The sequence below is a fragment of the Clupea harengus genome, chromosome 22 (genome assembly GCF_900700415.2).
Source record: "Clupea harengus chromosome 22, Ch_v2.0.2, whole genome shotgun sequence".
Classification (NCBI taxonomy): Eukaryota; Metazoa; Chordata; class Actinopteri; order Clupeiformes; family Clupeidae; genus Clupea; species Clupea harengus.
The window spans coordinates 13,989,050-14,009,735 of NC_045173.1; the positions used below are offsets into that span (position 1 = coordinate 13,989,050).

The window sequence follows — 20,686 nt, forward strand, 5'->3', positions numbered from 1 at the left end:
TGGATCTCAAAGTCAAAGTCAAAGTAGCTTTATTGTCGATTACTTTGCATGTCAAGACATACAAAGGAATCGAAAGGACGTTTCCCACTCTCCCACGGTGAAACATGTAAAGTGCACAGGCACAACAACAGATAAGACAAGACATGTCCTACATATAGATATACATATAGATATAAACATACAGATACACGTACAGCAGCATACATTTTCTTTAAAGTGAGGTTATGGTAGTGCAAAAAATGCTACTTTCAGCTTACAACATGTGCGTCATTAAATAGCAATTTCAACTATTTTCAACTAACTTAATTGAACTAATCGTCACGCAAAATGGGCGTATTGATGCTCCTGATTATGGGTAACTCGCCTGGCAAATGTTCAGTCAAGGAAACTTCACATTAAATTTCGCTCTGGCACTGGCAAAAGATATTGTAGCATTGAGAAGCAGAGCATTGTCCAATGTCTATAATGTATAGTATGAACCACGCGTTTTATTTTGTATCTAATGGGTGAAAAATTCTTCCCAAACTCTTTGTCCTCAGCAAGCTGACAATAGGCGGGACCATGAATTCACAGGTTAGAGCACGATAAACCTACCCTCATCTAATCAGATACCACATCTTAGACTGTAATGTAACCTATCACGGGGAAATTATCATTTTCAACAGAATGAAGAGGGTGACTTGTTTTTCAACAGAATGTAATGGTATCTGAGCATAGGGTTTCCTCACGAAATCGTCACATAGGCTAGGACATAAATGTTTGCCTGCGAGAGACAGACCCAATGGTTTCAGTGAACTCCCGCTTGCAGTCGGGCAAATACCCGCGCTCAGACTGAGCACACAGCTGCGCATTCAGATACACCGCCGCACGAGCCCACATTCTCACAGGGAGAGAGAGAGCGCGAAAGACAGAGATCGAGCTCACTGCCCAGAGAGCTCGCAGACACCCTCTGTCGGAGAGGAAAGCGACCTCCCTCTGCTTGACTAACGACTTAAGGCTCCTCCTGGAAATCTCGAAGTCGGAGCAGAGTCGCAAGTAGTCGGTCACAGGTATTCAAGGGCAGCAGAGAGATATCCGGTGAAACACCGGCTCCAACCTGCGAGACCAATCCCGGCGGACGGACGGCGACACCTGTGAAGAGTTGCTGTTACCCCCGCGTCTGGGGCGAAACTCCGCGACGCTACGGAGATGGATAAAGTTCTGACTTGTTTCTTTACTGCTGTCAGTTTGCTGGTCTCGGTCAGGGGACAAGTGTTCAAAGGTGAGGATAAAATCCAACGTATGGCTGATACCGTTAGGTCTGTAAGGTTGCTGGGTTAATCATACCGTGTTACTGTCGGTCCGGAATGTATGCCTGCAGTTTTGTTTTTTCCTCTGAAAACAAATTGACCGTGGATATTTTATCACGTAATTATACTTGGGCCAAAACATCGCTGATTCTATTTTGGATACACCACTTCATGTTTTCGTCTAAATGTATGTTGGCTTGTTGACGTGGCTTTTGTCTATTTGAGTTATGTTTTCAAAGTTTTAATTAGTCTAAGTTAACCAGTCTGTCTGATAGGGAGTGCTCTCGCTGAATCGTCTCCTTTGTGGATCCGGTGACTCCGTAATTATAAGGTTGCTTCCGATCCCTTTTCCTATTTATAAACGCGACCGCGTTGCGTCTTGGAATGACTTGAGAGTTTGAAAACTGTCCATCGCATGCTCTGCAAAACATGGCATTCTGGTCAAATACACAGACTTAATATGACTGTGGTAACTCAGTGTTTCCTTGTAATTTTAGACAAGGAGTACAAAGAAAAAAAGGACGTATTCGATAATACACAGACCTGTTACATGAGAGCATCTCGTTTTAACAGACTGGCGAGAGACAGGCTCTTCCTAGAGCTTTCTGTGTCCACACTCTTGTGTCTTCCACTCACTGTAGAGGCTAGCTAGATTGTCATACATACAATTGGAATTTTCTAACTCTATGTAAAAACATATCAGAGGAACTATATATTGTTGCTTGTGTATGAAGTGTGGTATATCGTGCATATTGTTTTTGGATGGTGGCTGTAGCTTACGATAGGTTCAGCGTAATCACGGCAAGACGCCTCTGAGATATTAGCATGCTGTGATAGTCCTGTGTTGGAACCCTGCGCGCACCAGAACTTTCAATAGAAGGGGCCAGGGCAGAGCAACACTGCGACATGTTTGCTTTGAAGGCTCATGCTGTTGTCGTCGTCGATTCACATCCATCTATCTTGGTGTCTGTTACATTCAGAGAGTAGTATTCAGTCTCGTTAAAAGAGCAATATGATGTGCGTGCGGACCACTCTTGGTGTCCATTAGGTTATTTATAATTCAATTTAACACCAGTCTTAGCCTACTTCTCCGACGGAACCAAACTACTTTATTCTGAGAGTTGGATCACTTGGCACTGTGTATCAAGAAGGGGTCATGTGCGCTTCTCATTAGTGAACTTGCAGGTGCGCCTTGGCATCACCGCGATAGCGAGCGAATGGGCTAGCTGAGTACTTTCCACATCGCCGGAGGTGACACGAAACGGCTTCATTCCGCTCTTAAAAGGGGCCATTTTTCCTGTCAGAGTGATGGAGTTGTAAAACTCTGTATGGGTACATTATCAACGTACTAATCGATAGGCATGCATTGTAAATGCACGCCCTGGGGTCAGGTCCTGTCAGTGTCAGATTCGTCAGTACAGTTACTCTTGTTGCACCACTTCGGCAGGAATGATGGCCCCAGCGAGTGCACATCAATTGTTGAATTCATTTTTTAGGTTTAATATTTTATTATGGACTATGATTCGTTTGACCTGGTCTGTTTATGTGGTTTCATTTGGAGATTAGCCTGTCTTATTTAATTTCATATTAGTTGAAACTTTCCTTTCTTTCGTTTAAGAAAAAAGATTCGAAGTTAATACTAAAGTGATCTGTTGTGCTCAGATACAGGGTATAAGGTATGTACTGTAGAGTTCATTTTCATGATGTTGTACCAATAATCACCTGATGAGGGCAGCATGGTTCACGTAATCTTACGAGTCTCTATCCTCGGACTACAGTGATCCTACCTACCTGAGATCAGGTCACGGCATTAATAGGTTACAGCCATCAAGCAGTGTTTGCATAGTGTGACTTAATAAAATGTAAAAAAAATAAGGGAAGTTGTTTGTGCTAGTTGACCGAAATTAGTGAAACAATTTAACATTCAGAAATGTGTAAATAACTGATTCATCTGATAGAAAGTCATAATCAGTTTGATTCTGAGAATCAAAAATGCTCTGTCTGTATGCATGTCCACAACCTACCACAGGTTTGCACTTGCTTAGAACTGATCTGTGTCATAATGTTGGGGTCTGTTTAGGAGTGTAAGTATGTGGGTGTCTCTTGCCTACTGGAAAGTGTCTTTTTTGTGCGTTAATGTGCTTGTGGATTCATGTTAGTCTGTGTGTGTGTGTGTGTGTGTGTGTGTGTGTGTGTGTGTGTGTGTGTGTCTGTGTGTGTGTGTGTGTGTGTGTGTGTGTGTGTGTGTGTGTGTGTGTGTGTGTGTGTGTGTGTGTGTGTGTGTGTGTGTGTGTGTGTGTGTGAACCATATGTGTGGAGGCAAACAGCCTGAGCAGAGGGAGATTTATCACCCCAGAGCTTCTCCTGCTCCCTGTATGAGACTCATCAATAGCCCCTGCACTAATTGCATGACCTGGAGCATGTTAATATGTAACCCAGGTACAAATCATCCTGATCTATCCCCAGCCATGTGCTCCTCTGCCTGATGCTTCCCTACTCACAGTTACTGTGTGTTGATAAGGAGCTGGGCAGGCCCAGGCACAAGGTGTTCTGATTTGACCTCCCCAATCATGTCGACTTTATTATTCTCAAGAAACCAAAGGGTTTTCTCCTCGCGTCACAGAAAACATAATGACAAAAATTCAGAAACAATCTCTGTTTCTAAACTAACCATGTGCACAGCCTCATGGACCTCAGCTGGATAAAAACACCATTCCACATCATTATTCCAGCCTAATCAGACCTCCTCCATGATGAATTATAGTTAAATCTTACATGGGCAGCTGAGGAGAAACATATCACAGGGTTTGTTGATGTTACAGAGTAATTTTGGCTTCTTGTGTGCAAGGAAATAGACATTTTATGATTGTGTATGTTTGAAGCAGACTGTTTGAAGAGGATTGTAACAGTCCCTGATCTGGTATAAATCCACTTGTCATCTCAACAAAAATTCCTGGACAAATCTCCTCATGTGTAGAACAAAAGTTAAAACATATACTTAAGACTTTTTGAACTATTCAGATTGACAGGTTTACACCAAACAACTCATTACAAATCTGTACAGTCATAGCCTGTTGTTAAATCTCTCTGTGATTCCCTGCAAATAGGAGAGCATTACCTTTTTTCTCCTGCTCATGGTCCAGTCAACTACAGTTGCAACTGAAGAATAAGCCATACATAATCTGTTTTGGAAGAAAAACTCTTCTTCATTTAGATAACTTTCTCTAATATAAATGTCACTTTCTTATTTTCCTCTCTCATAAAAAGAAGAGAAAAAAACTCTGAAAAATCCTTGTTTACCCTTGGATGGCTGGTGTTTCTTTTGCCATTGGCGGTATGAATAGCATCTGTTTACCAGGCAAATGCAGAGGAGTGGCTGCCTCGCTTTGTGTTAGCCAGTGGAGAATGAAATTAAATATCTCCATGCAAGCTTTAAGACATCCCCAAACACAAAAAATACAAAACGAAAATGCACACACACACACACACACACACACATACACACACACATAAACACACAAACCCTCCTCTACTCTAAGGAGATGTGTAAATAAGCATGTTGTGTTCAGAAAAAATACTTTTTCTTATGACGTACATAAATGACATGACGTGAGGCTGTCTCACCCCTGTTTACCAGGTCGTATTTACCAGTACCGGCTGCCCTCTGGTTTGGTCACTCCGACTCCACCTCTTTACTCACCATCTGCTGCTAGCATGGCCCGCAGTTGACCACAACACGTCTGTGTTTGTATGCCTCTGTCTCCTGAGGTCACCTCTCCCCTCTGACTGAGTCCCAGTGCAGGAGCTCTCTGAGAACAGAAATAGGGTAGTAGACATGCTTTTCTGCAGTTTTAGTTCATTTTTGTTTCCATTCTACTGAAGTGTTTTTGATGTATTATACAATATGTCTATACTATAATCTTTATTTAATTATTGAATATGTCTCAGTGAATGTTATTTTGATTTAATTGATCTTGTGTGTGTCTCAATGGCTTTTTATGTTTTGTGAAACTGTGCAGGTAAGGATGCTATAGTTGTATGCTCTGGTCAGAGTGCCCATGATGAGGTTAGGGTACAGGTATTATGGAAGTGTATTGTGGACAGTGGGGCTGGAGTGGACTGGGTTGATATCGCACTGCAGTGGAAACTGGGTAATTGGCGTCGAGATGTTTGTGTTTGTCTGCGTTTGGGTGTGTGTATGACAGAGACACACAGAGAGAGAGAGAGAGAGAGAGAGAGAGCGCTGAAAAAACCTCAGATGCTCTAATTACACAGCTTCAGTACCAGTGAAGAGTATATATTGTAATGAGTGAGACATGGCCACTGGGGCCAACTAATGAATAGAGATAGTCAAGGAGGGTGTCATTTGGTGAAGGAGAGACGCATGTGAGGATGACAACAAAGATGTTGGAAGTGATAAACAGATTTAAGGAGTGTGACGAGCAAGCCTGGCGAAGAGAAATATGCCTGTCTCATCATCACCATTTCAGAATCAAAATGACATCAAAATAAGAAAAGAAAAAAAAGACTAAGTAATAAAAAAAGAACTTGCATGACTGAAAATAACAAGTTGTTATGCAGCGTGGAGAAACGTGTTTACAGAAGTGTGTATTCATTGTAGGCGCCGGCTGGAGTCCAAGAGAATGGAGACAGAAAAACACTTGGCTAATTAATGCTCTGAGGGTCTCCATCTTCTCTAATGATCTGGGGGGAGTCGAGTGATGGGGGAGGGGGGCATTTTGAGAAATCAGCTTGTTATTAAAAGCAAAGCAAATGCCTGTGTACCAGCACACCCCATGACCCTTTTACTGTTGAGGAACTTGTTGAAGATGAGCAGCAGATGTGTGTGTGTCTTGATGTGTTGAAATTACCAGACAATCTCCAATCCAATGGTTTATATCAAAAATAGATTTATTACAATTACCAGATAACCCAATCAACCAGTTAGCATTACAGGCATAACAGAAAACTGAGAATCTAAGAGTAAAATACATCTACCTTATAGCAGCGATAAGGTACCTCAGAGCCAAGGAGCAAGAGAGGAGAAGAGCAGAGAAGCAAGAGAAGCTATGAAACTCTTTATAGGGCTCACCCTGAACATTACATCATTATGGCATGATCTCGTATTCCACCAATCAGAATAACACACAGACATAAAACAAATAATTTCCCCAAAACAAGAGAAGGAATACAAACTTGGGGCCCTAATTTCATTGACAGGCAACAAGCAAAGCAATGAGCAGAGTCAGCTGAGCACAAACTAAAGCTAATTTAATAACTTGGCAAAATCATTTTGCTAATATAATACCATGAGCAAGTTCCTAAGCACAATCAAGTGTGTGTCAGTGCAATGCTCAGGATAGCTCAAACACACAGGATATCTCATGCGCAATAGCTTAGCTCATGCACAACAGACTTTACTCGTTGCCAATAAACTCTGTTAACTCAAAGAGGACACTGAAGAGGGAAGGCTGATTCTGATGAGGAGGGATTTTGAAGTGAGAGAGAGGCGTGTGTGTGTGTCATTGTTAAAGTTCTGAGTTTGTTCAAGGTTTGATGTTAAGAGACAAGTGCTATTTCTGTTTTTGTGGTGTGAGGGAGAGAAAGAAAGGATAATTAAATATTAAATTAATAATTTTCATGGGAAAATGTGTATTAGTTGTTTGGTTTTTAAAGCAAGACAAGAAAAGTTAGTTACATACAAAACTGATACAAAATGGTGGCTGGTGAAAAATATGAGTGGCTGGTATATTTTAGAATCCACCAGCCAAAGAAAAAGTTAATTTCCATCCCTGGTACATACACATGATCATTAACTGACTGTAGTACCAACTTAACTGATATTTGTCATTTTACCTCTATAATCAAACATTACTTTATTATTACAAATTATGAGTTCAATAAAGCCTTATTTTCCTGTCAGTCTCTGTGTGTGTGTGTACATGTGTGAAAGCACTCCATTAGACATGGAACGTGGTGTTTTCTGGGAACAGAGTTACCATGATGGTGAGTGTGGTGGATTCTGCTTTTTGTGCCAGTGAACACACACACTGGTGGAAACTGGCGATCGGTGTGATTATGTTTTGATGAGGGAATTTGTAGCGAAAAGGAGAGAGATGAAAAGAGAAGATAGACAGATAATCAAGTGAACTCAGAAATAGTTTGGTGTGTCTGAGATCTCAGAGAATGCCTGAGGGCTCTCCTTCACGAAGCGGGGAGTTTGTGCCAACTTTAAGGAAATGGGCCTTTCATGCCAAAAAGCTGTCTACATGTCTCTGCATCTCTACCCTTCCTCATTTTCCATTTCTTCCTTTCTCCCTGTCTCTCTCTATCCATCTATTCATCTATGAAGGCTATATCTGCGTATTGCTTGCTCTGTCTGTCTTTCCTCCTTCAGTTAAGTTCATGTTATGGAGCTTAAGCATGGCAAAATGTGTGTCATAAGCATGTTATGCTGTAAAATGTGTGTGTGTGTGATCTATGTGTGTGTGTGTGTGTGTGTATGTGTGTGTGTGTGAGTTTGAGTGTGTGTGTGTGTGTGTGTGTATTTGAGTGTGTGTGTGTGTGTGCGTGTGCGTGTGTGTGCGTGTGTGTGTGTGTGTGTGTGTGTGTGTGTGTGTGAGAGAGTTTGAGTGTGTGCGTGTGCGTGTGCGTGTGTGTGTGTGTGTGTGTGTGTGTGTGTGTGTGTGAGAGAGAGTTTGAGTGTGGATGCAGGTTCCCCTGCCCTGCTTCTGCTCTCTCCAGAGTGTTGATCAGTAGCATGTCCACAGGCCAGATTCTCCATTAGTGTCAGTCTGTGTCTGCGTTGGCACCATTAGCATCGTGCTCAGGGTTATTAATGCAGTGAGCACCACACATTTGTATTACCCCAACTTCAACTCTGCTTTAAATCCAAATGATGACAGTCTGGAGGGGGTCTGGAATGGGGGTGGGGGGGGGGGGGGGGGGGGGGTATAGGGGTTCCTATTGATGTCCCACAGGGTCAATAATGGACCCACCCGATGCTGGAATGAGGTCACACAGAGAGCTCTCTGGGCTGATCTCTAATGTTTTTGACACCAGAGTGACATTTTCAGAGGGAATGTGTGTACGTGTGTGTGCTTGTGTAGGAATGGAAAATAAAGGGAGCCCCCCCTTACAAAGGTCACCATTAACCTTTTCTAAGCAGCTGTTCTATATATATATATATACAATACTTGTCTGTTTAGCCAATTTATCCAAATTATAAAAAAATATTTATTGTTATGAACAAGGTGATTTCTTTACCAGAGGTGCAAACCCTGTCACCTTTTGGCGACATTTAAGTCCAAGTCTTATCCAAGTCATCTGCGAGTAGGCATAACACATCACCCTGTGACAGAGTTTGATAATCTGGCATATTGGGCATTTTTCTGGTGGGCAGACGCACCTTAGGGTGGATATCATTTAATTTATAACTTATTAAAAAAATGACTAAGGACCGGGCCATAAAGCAGGAGCAGCGTTCCATTGGTTCACTTTCTATACCGATACTGGGCTGACCCAATCACATCTGTAGTCTAGTTACTAGATCCCACCCTCTCTGTTTCTCGTGTCAGGTGCCTCAAATCTGTGGATGGAAGAGTGCATTCAAATGGATGATCAAAAGGGGGGTGCGGATTAGTTGCGGGCCGAAGCAATTCATTATCTCGAGGCGGATGCTGCCAAATGTGCCAAAATAACAGACATGTTTGCTGCAGGGCCTGTAGTAGCTTCAGCATCTACAGTGCAGCATTGTACTGTATTGTGTGTTGTATGGTGCGGCAACAGGTGGAAGTTGAAGGAAGAGAGGTGGTCACTGGCCGTGGCCACTGCCAGGGAAAGAAGCAGGCGTGAGACAGGGAAGGCGAGGAGGGACAGCTAGAGTGAGCCTGATGGGGCCGAGGGACAGAGGGGGCAGAAAGCAGGAGCAAAATATGCCAGGGCCAATTTTCTTGTCCCAGTCCAGCCCTGCCCTCTGGCCATATTTTTTTCCTTGGATGGCAAAGGCATGACCCGCCCTACTCTACCCCTGATTGGCTTACCCTGATATTCTTACCTTGCGTTGGTGGGGTCTCATGCCCCTGGATCTCTGCCTAGGGGGGTTGCATCACCTTTTTCGCCCTTGATGGGATGGCAACCCCGCTGCACCTCACATTCTTTGTCTCAGACAGCCAGAGACAAGCCTTAATGTTGAAACCCACTTCATAATTTTATGTTTTTTTTGTATGTTACACACTGTCTGTCTGTGAATGTGTGTGTGTGTGTGTGTGTGTGTGTGTGTGTGTGTGTGTGTGTGTGTGTGCGCGCACCTGCCTTGGCAGGCTGAAAGAGCCCTAGTTATCAGTCTGACCTGAGTGTGAGTCTCTGCATTCGTATCAGCAGTGCTCTTTGTCCCCCCAGTGTGTGTGTATTAGTGTGTGGCTCTATCAGTGTGCTTGCGAGGGAGATCCTGATCTGACAGTGCTTACACTACAGCACCATAGGACTGCCGTCAGGGCTTCTTTTGATGATGTCCCCCTGCCGTCCTCCTTTGTACCTTTGCCGTTCCCCATCTCTAAACGTGTTTAGCCCATTCTGTCCCTTTCACGGCATCTTCCTTCACAGGTCAATCGCGTGCTTCGTAGATAGCCTGAAAGGGATTCGCTGCCGGCTCAATCATCTCCCCTCTTCCCCGCTCAAGCGGTCTGAACAACAGGTTGAAAGCACAATATCAAAGGGCAAGAGAATTTGCCCAAAACAGCGGCTAAGAAGAGCAAAAGCAGACTGGAGACCGCAGAGGATGGAAAACAATGCCTGATGCCTGCAGGCTGTAATCAGAGTTCTTCACACGGTGGAGAAATTACAGGGGTGCGCAGTTTAGGTTTAAAAACACACCAAAAGCTTGGCTCTTGAGGCTGATTCACGTAGCAAGCAACAAAAAATACTAAACAAATCTGTCATGATAATAACAATGGTAAATAATAGCCAGAGGGACGTTTAGTGGAGGATGTGTGTTGGGGTTCTGTCGGAGAGTGCTCTCTGTAATTAGTGGCTATAGCTTTCAGCTTCAGGATGGTGCAGGAAAAACCTGACATGCAAAACTGCCCAGATCCAAAAAAGATAAATGCATAAGTACTACAAGCGTGTAGGTGATGGACAGAACGTGTACAGTATACTACACATATCCAGCGGGCGAGACAGGTGAGGCAGCAGTGAAGGGGCTCTTTATTGGGGACTTAATATTACCAGTACTCTTGTACTCTGTCTAGATCACACACACACGCACGCACGCACGCACGCACGCACGCACGCACGCACGCACACACACACACACACAGACAGCCTCACACACACCCACGCACACAAACACACACAAACACCCACACCCACGCACACAAACACACACACACACAATGCTGCCCTTGGGGTGCTTATTTCAATCTCTTCACCCTCTTCCCTGTCATGCTGGAGTGTTGGAGCGCGCTCAGTCTAGGCGAGGTGAGGTGTGCCGTGCTGATGCCTGCCTGGGGGGCATCTGGTAAAAGCCCAGCAACCTCTGGGGAGAACAAATAAATCATTTAGCATGCAGGAGACTAGTGTCAGAATGATTAGTGTGGAGAGGCATTTTCACATGACTCCTAATTCACCTATTTGTTGCAGTTATGCCGTATTGGTATTGTGTGAGAATGGGAGCAGATGTTGTGAATGCGGCAAAGTAATGACAATCTTCTGTCACGGCTCGTGGGAATGCGAGCAACAAGATTCCCATCTTTGAGAAGGGCAAGAGGAAGGGGGGACTACTCCCAATTCTTTCACTACATTGATATCAGAGTATATCCTTGCCCCAATTACTTCTCTCAGGATTTTTAAATGTCTATGTGAAGCTAACTAGCCAGAAGGCTACCATTACGTTAGTTACACAAAAGTAAACTGCAAAGTATTGTTTAACATCACAATGACCTGCGCTAATGACCTATGACCTAAATACACGCTAAAGTGACTGATCTGTGCACAGAGCATGTACACCACCAACACTGCCAGGTCCAGTGACGTCAAACCTTCTTCTCTGAGCTCTAAAAAATCTCCCACTTCCCAATTTTTCTTAAATCTGTTCTATGTGTGGTATTTGGAAATTACACATGAAAGGTATATTACTGATACATACAAACGATGTTAAAGAAGAGCATCGTTTAATTTTGGCAGGTAAAAAATATGCCTGGCAGGCCAAAAAGGTTTTTTTCCTGGTTTATGTGTCTGTGCACAAGCATGCTGGCATTAGATTGTGTGTAAGTACTCTACACACAATACTCTAAGTACTGTTTTTGCACTCAGTGACACCAAGGGTAATCCTAGCACTTAATTATTATGGTATTATTGAGCTAGAATTATTGTATCACCGTTGAACTTTGCAGTGGCATATTCAGATTTCTGTTGTGTGCATGCGTGTGTGCGTGTGTGTGAGGAAGGTAATATCTGCATCTACATGACTTTTCTTATACGTGTCTCTCTGTGTGTGTGAGATAGAGTAAGAATGTCTGTGTGTGTGTGTGTGTGTGTTTGTGCATGCCTGCATGTGCGTTTTTTTTATCCTGTGCTGTGTGTGTGTTTGGCAGCGGAGAAGACAGCTTTGATTAAATTGTCGCTGCTAATTGGTGCAAATGTGGTTACCCTGTACCACCCTAAGCTTGTGCTTTTTGTGTTAACTTCTGGAGAAACACTGGTCTGTGAGAGACAAAGCTCTCTGTAATGAAGTTTAAGTTCAGCTTAGGGGAGAGACTTTAGGGCCAATAAGTGTTTTTCTTGAGACACTGCAATAATGGGTTGCAGTTGCCACCTGATGTCTATTTCCGGATTAGCTAAAAGTACTCTGCTTGTTACCTGAACACTTCTAATACTCTGAATCTATACAGACCTGTTAGATTAGTTTGAAGTGCAGCATCAGCTGCTCTCTTGATGTGTGTACGCTTCTCCTCATAAACCTGCCAGGTCTCTGATTGACTAGGTGTGTGTTTGCGTCTCCTCATAAACCTGCCAGGTCTCTGATTGACCGATGTTCTCTCTCTGTGGTGCTGATGAGAGCCTGGAGGCGAGCGATGCGGTGTCTGTTCCTCCAACCTTTAGAACGACTATTACCGCTCTAATGTGTGTCGCTCTGAGTTGTGTTTATACGAGGGCGTCTGCTTGCTCTCCTGCGTCTGAGTGCGGCTCTAAAACCCCATTCCACTCCCTCCATCACTCTCTCCATAACTCCCTCTATCTCTCTCTCCATCTCTTCCCCCATCATTACCTCCATCTCTCTCTTCATCACTCTCTCCATCACCTCATATACTCCATGCTGTCTGTGTATAGGTGTCTTACGTTTCTGTTGATTCTGTTCTCTCCTCTCTCCGGCTCTTGCTCTCTCTCTCTAACCCTGTCTAACTCTAAGTGTATGCGTATATTGGGGGTTGTATGGGGGATCAGGAGCTTTCCTCACTGTTGTGCTTGAGGCTTTGACTGACCTTCATGCATCCTGCTTAGTACGTGTGTGTGTGTGTTTGTGTGTTTCTGTGTGTGTGTGTGTGTGTGTGTGTGTGTGTGTGTGTGTGTGTGTGTGTGTATGTTTGCTGAGTGATGTCCCTCAGGGTCTGGTAGAACACCTCAGCGCCTTTTGAGGTGGCAGTTGTGACCTTTAAGATGTGCTGGCTCTTTCAGGGCTTTCTGTTTTGTACTTTCTGCTAGCGTCCTCATCTTACTTTATAAGGATCTTTAGTGACACTTGAGAGTGCACTCTGAGAGTGCAGACCTCCACCAATATGTCCTATCTTGCAGTGTGTGAAAAGTGAAAAACAATTCCTGTCTCCACTCCTTGATGTAGATCCGTTGCAGAATTGAATGGGTTCTTCCTTGGCCCACGCTCCATCCCTCCACCAAGTTTCATGAAAATCGTCCTGTTAGTTTTTGCGTAATCCAGCTAACAGACAAATCAAACCGAAAACATAATCTACTTGGCGGAGGTAATAAAGTCTTTTAAAAATGATTGGCACAAACACACACATACAGTATACCATCATAATCTGAACCACAGACTTCTACATAAGAAATCTTTGCAATCTTGTTACCACCCTGGTCATTTTCTGGTGAGATGTAGGAGGACCAAATGAATGATTAATGAATGATTCTCTGATAGCAACCGCAATGAACAAATTCCCCTAATTGTGCTCTGGGTGAATAAATGAAACATAGATTGACGTTAGTGTAGATAGACAGAGAGAAAGAGAGAGAGAAAGAGAGAGAGAGAATAGCGATAATACGATTGTCATGATAAGGATTATGAAGTCTTTTTGTGCATCTCAAGCTTGCGTTTGTGGTCTAAATAGAGCAGTACCACATTTTAGGGTGCGAAATGAACATTCTGATGAATATGGGTAAGATGCTTGAAATCCCCTCACACCACCTCGCTTTGCCTTATCGCCCCTTTCTCTCAGTCAGGGAAAGCTGATACAATCAGGGAAAGCTGATGGACAGCATCCAATTTCAACACTCAAAAATACACACACACAGTTCAAAAGAAATTAAATGAGTGAGAGTTAAAAAACAAATAATAATGAAAAATTTTAATGATGCTGAGAAATTGTGAGATCAGCTAATTAAGGTCTAGAAACACATTTCAGTGTTAGTTAGCTTCTGTCCCTAGAACCAGTCTCCTCTGTGTTGTGTCTGTGAAGTGTGGAGATGTCAGTATTTTTAGCAAACCCAGCTTGTACTTCACAACCGATTTGTCCCTGATGTGGCCCTGATGCCGCCCTGATGTGGCCAAGATATGGCCAAGATCTGGCCCTGATGCGACCCAGATGTGCCCGAATTATATATGGCCCTGATGCGGCCCTGATGTAGCCTAAATGTGGCACTGATGTGCTGGCTAGGGATCATGCCAGATTCAGCAGCTGCCTGGACTCACACAAATGTTTGTCACCTGTAACTAGCAGAGGACTCTTCTTCTGGATTTGATCACTTGGTGTAATTGCTGAAATTAAAAGCTTAGTCTAAAAGCTAAGCTAATAAGTCACGCTGTAAGATGCTGCTAATTTTCTCTCAGCTCAAGCCGAATTGTAACAAGTTCAGGTAGAGCTAACCTTAATTTACACTTCGACTCATACCATTGAGGGTATTTTGGTAAATTGTAGCAATTTAGAAAACTCCAAAAATCTCTCCATTTCATCATCAACCCCATTGAGAAACAGGGCAGCACATTGTGCATTAGTTGAAGCAATTTGCTCCTACAAAGAAGCTCAGTTCCAGCATGCATTCCGTGCCATGGTTATCTGTGTGGAATTATCCAGAATCAGGCAAAGCTGCTCCTCAAATTGTGTACACACCGAAGTATGCACCAATGACTGCATGTTTCTCTCTTTTATAAAATGTTATCTCATGCTGAAGTGCAAGGGCCCCCTACATACACACACATAAATTCATACTCATATGTACACTCATACCATGGTGACACATTTATTGTAAGAGCCAAATTCATGATTTCATCTGTTATAATAATTTAGTTTAAAAAGATTTAAAAAGGTAACTGAAGATAAATAATTTCATTATGATTTGAAGGAATGTTTAGGTTGAACTATATAATTTAGTATTGCATTTAAAAGCTGAATAACTTGTAAGAATGTAAGCTTCCAATCAGATGACGTTACGTCAGTGTTATACCTGCGTATGGAACTTTTAGTTTAGATTTGAGCTCAGAAATGTTGGAAGCGATATAGTTTTTTGACCGTGTGAACTTGTAACTCTAAGTTTTCTAGTAAACATTTTTTATGGAAGATTTACTTCTCTCACTCGCGTGTCAATTAATAGTTTCTAAGACTGAACTCAAAATTGTGGTACAGAAGACTCAGAACAGACGGAGTGCCACTACATTTATGAACACCTTGGGATATTAGCTGAAGTTGTTCTCCAGAAAGGTCTTGTGAAACAAAGCCTATTTATACAAACAGCATTTCTCTTCCTTGTCGCAGGTGTAGGGGGAAACACCTATGTTTCATCTTGGTGTCCCTGGTGTTTTTGTGTGTATGTCCACATACGTTGCATGTGGTTGCCTATATCGATGTTTGAATTAGTGAGCTAGTAAGCATGGTTAGTTTAGCTTAGGAGCTGGCCATGGTACTGATATGTCTTGGTGGTGGACGCTGGGGACTGCGGACAACCCTCCAAGGTTAAAGAAGGGGAATTTTGAGCAATGCCGAATGTAGCAAGAAAGACTGCGTAAGGCTGGATTCAATTGTATGGGTGGGCCCCTACCAAATATGAATTTGTGTTTATTAATTAGTTACTGTGTGTGTATTTCTCATTTGTGTGTGTGTCTCCTGGTTACTGTGTGGACGCGCACACGCCCGTGTGTGTGGTTGTGTGTGTGTGTGTGTGTGTGTGTGTGTGTTTGGGGGTTCCTGTTAAGTGAAGTGTGTGTGTCGCATAGCACAAGCTGATAGGGGGTGTGAGCCTGAACCAGGGTTGTGCACCAGATAAGTCCATTGCTGAGCATGTCTGTTGTGTGGAAGTTTTTAAAATAAACAGTGTACCAGAGTGTGCAGGCACATGCTGACCTGGATCTGCTGGGCCTGAATGACTGAGTGTGTGTGTTTTGTGGTAGAACTTTTATTAAGGGTGAACCCTGAGATAAGATCTGAGCGAAAACGAGAGGAGGAAGAAAAATTCTCTCACTTGTAAAGCTTCAAACAAGAATGAGAGAGAAAAGAAGAGAGAGACAAACACAGGAAATGAATATGCAAAAGATAAATTGGGATGGATGAACCGAGATGAAGAAAGGCATTATAAACAGAATGTTAGAATGAGAGAGGGGGAGCGAGAAAGCTTGGAAGTAAGTGGACAGAAAACAGAAAGGAGGAGTGCTCCCAGTATGAAGTGTTATTCCCTGCCGGTGCCCATATTGATATGATATGTCTTAATGCCTGGCGTGGTGGAGTGATGCTGTCCTGCTTGGAGTGGCACAGATAAAAACACTTAACACGCTTAATCAGCCCAGAGATGTGGCTCCACGCTGCGTGCCAGGCTGCCAGGCCGGTATGTGCCAACCCGCGAGGTCGGCCTGAACGCGCCCATCCGCCCGTCTCATCCTGGTGTGAAAATCAACACTCACACGCCGGGAAAAAATGATTAATGGTGTCTCATCAAAGAGATCGCTCCGGAACTTATCTGACAAAGAGAGAGAGAGAGAGAGAGAGAGAGAGAGAGAGAGAGAGATAGAGAGAGATAACAGGATGCCTTCTTCCACTTGAAGGAGGGTCCATCCTTTCTTTCTTTCTCCTATCAGGCATCATGTCAGCTTGAATCAGTTCTGGCTGCTGGGGCATTAGAGCATAGCTGAGATGCACTAATGAGATCAGATCTGATTGGGAATGAGTGTACACTGAGACCTCTGGAAAATGTAGTAAAAAATAGTCGATGGGTTGTGTATCTGTGTGTGTATCTGTGTGCGCATGTGTCAGTGTATGCTTTGGAGGGGGTGAGATACAAAATGTTTTGCCCAAATAAGATTTTACATATCACAAAAAACATGACTCAAAGTAATATTCTCCTAAGCCTGTGTGTGTGTGTCTATGCATGCTTGCGTTTGTGTGGGGTGAGCAGATACCTTGTCCTCTGTGTGTGTGTGTGTGTGTGTGTGTGTGTGTGTGTCGGTTAGTGTGTGTGTGTGTTTTTGCTGTGTGCATGTGGAAACCTTTTGGAAATTGTATTTCATGCAGGTTATGCAGCTCAAGCTCACCCTACACATGAATAATTCATACTTCATTTTGGCCCAGCAGTGGGAAACCATCCATGCAGGAGGAGTTAGCCAGCAATTAAAGTGTATTTATGGCAATGGCTTGCCTTTTTCTTTACATCTTTATCCACATCCATTTGTCTGAGTTTTTGAAGCTTTGGACAGTCTTGACCTCTTTAGCCAGGGACAAACCAAACCAACATCAAAGAACTAGCAACGACCAAGGCCATCTGTTGCGTTGCCTCACGTCGTTTGTTTTGGGGCCAAAAAGTTGCGCTTCAGTACACCGCAAAGACTACAGCCAACTACTAACTAGCACTAGCCAACTACTAACTATGTTCTGTGCTTGCCTGAGAGGGAATATCTCTCTATACCAAGCCAAAAACAAAGCAGCGTTTGCTTACCATTTTCACACCACTCTCGTTCACCACAGACAGTTTCGTAATATAGCTACTTCTAATCGAGAATACGTCTGAGAAGAAGTTGCAAATGGCACTGGCGTTGTCAGCCCTTGTTCTTTTGGTTATGGAAAAAGAAAGGAAGAAGCGGAGGTGAAAAATAAGGAGAAACTGCACTAAATGGGTGCAATCATGGATAGGCCTACTACAGGGACAGGCTCAAGGGGCTTCCTGAACATGTGTCAAGAGCTGGACAGAAATTAATCCTCCGATTTGATCAGTTTTGATGAACTGCCAATCAGTGTATTTTTGCACTGATCTAGTACATATTTGTGTATGTTTGCTCTGATCTAGTACATGTTTGTGTATCTTTGCGGTTGGTTTTCTCAGCTCTGGTATTGCAGTGTGTATGAGTGTGTATGTGTGGTCAGGCTGAGAGGGAACATAAAAAGAGAATGCAAGACAATGCCAATGCCTCTGCCAATGCCTGTGACTATTTTTCTGTTGCTTTATGTCTGTGTGTGTGCGTGTGTGTGTGTGTGTTTGTGTGTGCGCGCAAGTGTGCCTCTGATTGTGTTGATGTCCATTCATAGTTGCATCACTCTGCTGTCAGTAAGCCAGGACGCGCACTGACTCAAAAGAACCATGAAAATAAGGAGATAATGGAGGTGTCCCTCTCTTTCTCCTCCTGTCCGGCCTTCTTTCTCTTGCTATCAGTCCATTACTTTCCACACTTTTCTTTTCTCTGCTTTCTCTCTCTGGTGGATATTTGTTTCCTTCTTACTATCAGTGCCTTCTTTTACCTCTATTGTGTTCCACAATCTTACACTTTTCTCCTGCCCTTCAAGTGCTCTCTTGTTCTCTGACCCCTTCTGTCATGCTCTCTCTCTCTCTTTCTTACACACACACACACACACACACACACACACACAACACACACAACACACACACACACACACACTCACACACACACAAACACATACACACACACACACACACAAACACACACACACACACACACACACACACACACACACACACACACACACACACACACACACACACACACACACACACGGCATGTGTTAGAGGTTTATTTTGTTAATGTGGGTTGTGCTTGCGCTATTATTGTATCTCTGCACAATAACTGTGTGTGTGTGTGTGTGTGTGTGTTTTAATGTTTATGTATGTTGCAGTTCGTCTTTGTGCAAAGAATGTTTATATGTATATGTTTGTGTGTGTGAGTTGTTTGGTGGTCCTCCACAGCTGGGAATGAGCTGGCTGTATGACTTGTAAATGATTAATGATTCTGTGAGCTCAAACATCTGGATGTGTGTTTATAAATGTGTGCACACATGTGTGTGTACTTGTGTATGCGTGTGTGTGTGTGTGTGCAGCCTCCCAGCTCTCTCGGAAGTCTTCATTAAAACACTTCCTCGGTGCTACTGCATCCTAACCCCCCTGCTACCTGATACCTAACAGGCAGTCCGGTGCAAAGTTTGCCAGATTGACTTTGCATACATTATTTGGGTACATTATACATTATATTTTTATTTTCTGTTTTCTTCCTGAACCACAGTTGAAAGGTGTTTTCCTCTTTCACCCTCCACAAATTATTTAGTTATTCTTTTCCCTCTTGGTCACATTTGCTTCTGTGCCAAACGTATTGAATTCTTTTACAAGTACACCACTCTCTCCCTCATTTCGATCTAAGCCTACTCATGGCAAACAAAGATTTCAGCATCCACAGGGACACTGTGAAATGTTGTCCTTGTAGTCATGTTACAGTGTCATACACAGTGATAATATGGAGAGTGTTGGTTGGTTAGCCTGACACTACAACTTGCAGGTTATGTTTTTCTTGTGTAATTGTAGCCAGTGGGGCTGTGCTGTGCTGTGCAGTGAGTAAACCTCACTCCCCAGCGACGTGCTACGACAGATGCTAGCACCCATGGGTTTTAGCCTCCTTTTCGAATTCAAGTCCAGTGCAGGGCTGTGCTTGTCTACACAGCACAGTTTACACTTGTGATGCCCATCCAAACTCCTCCCTTGCTGAATCCACTGCTGAATGTTTAACTTTACAACACCATGCCTACACCAGCATTATCCCCCAGTCATTTTCATTGTAAAACTACCAGTCAGCATGTCTAATCGGGGTCCAGTTGCCTTCCTCCAAACACTATTATTAGGCTAATTTGAGCTTTGATTGCAATCAACGCTCAAGGACGAGAGGAAGGGAGAGAATGCTACATTTGAAAAGAATATTACTTTGTCAGGCACATGTAGACTGCGAGCTTGACTTGGCGGTCCCTTGGAACACAACCTAGAGATTTATGAGTTTGCGGATGCCACACAGAGAAAAGGAAAAAAAATGAGGGAAAAAGAACAAGTTCATGAAAATGCCCCATTATGTCTGTGACCCCATAAAGGCATAGAAGCATTTATTAAAATAGTACCGCTGTTTTCGACATTCGCTGTAGTGGTAGAAAAACCAGAGGGCAAAAAAATAGGTCAAGAGGAATCTCGAAATAATTGGTTTTAATAATTCAAGTTATTAATGAAGCATTAGCCTAGCCAGCTGTAGCGCTTTTGTTTTTTGGGCCAGCAGTCGTGTGTCTGCTTAAATGTGAAACAATTCATGTGAGACAATCTATTTGTCTTGTTTTACTCTGCCATCAATTAAAAAGCTGGGAAGGCACCTCATTGGGATACATTAAAGTCGCTACCGCACAGCCGGTGAAATTAGTTCCACAGTCCTCGGAGAGATGTGTCTTTTTGTTTTGTTTTGCTTGTCCTGATGGCCAGGACATTGTACGTTGGTAACACCATTATTTTATTGAATAAAGCATGTTTAGTGAGTGGAAAGATTTAGTTTTGTATGTTTCATTTAGATTTCTCAGAGGTTAAGTGTGCTTCAGCTGCGTTGTGTTGGATTTCCTTACGCATGGCCTCTGTGGTCAGACTCACTGGTAGATCCCCAGACTAGCACAGATCTGGTCCTTATCTGGCCGCTCTCTGGGTTTCCAGGACCCCTCAATATCCCCCGGCCTTGACCGTTCTCTTTGATGTGCCCGTGGTTGGTGCACCCTCTGCAGCTTGTGACACTAAGGCTTCCTCCTGTCCTCCTGGAGGTGTGTAGCCCCCGGCATCTCCCCACTGTCTCTCTGTGCTGCCCAGTCTGCAGTGGGATTAGGCCCAGGGAGGGCCCACTCTCATGGGGCTTCAGAGCTCACAGGGTAGGGGTCTGGCTGTGTTTG

At 43.4% G+C, this 20,686-nt stretch overlaps 1 protein-coding gene across 6 annotated transcripts in view; it reads left to right on the plus strand.

Annotated features, from left to right (window-relative positions):
• The first annotated feature begins 252 nt into the window (after positions 1-252).
• Positions 253-20,686, plus strand: part of LOC105889425 (receptor-type tyrosine-protein phosphatase mu-like) — a 138,983-nt gene continuing 118,549 nt past the window's right edge. For 4 of the 6 annotated variants that reach the window (XM_031559557.2, XM_031559558.2, XM_031559559.2 and 1 more), the window contains exon 1: positions 253-1,261. In XM_031559557.2, coding sequence (XP_031415417.1) covers positions 1,189-1,261 — 73 coding nt within the window. In that variant the 5' untranslated portion in view covers positions 253-1,188. The remainder of the gene's footprint in view (positions 1,262-20,686) is intronic. The other 2 variants (XM_031559561.2, XM_031559562.2) reach the window with 1 other exon arrangement.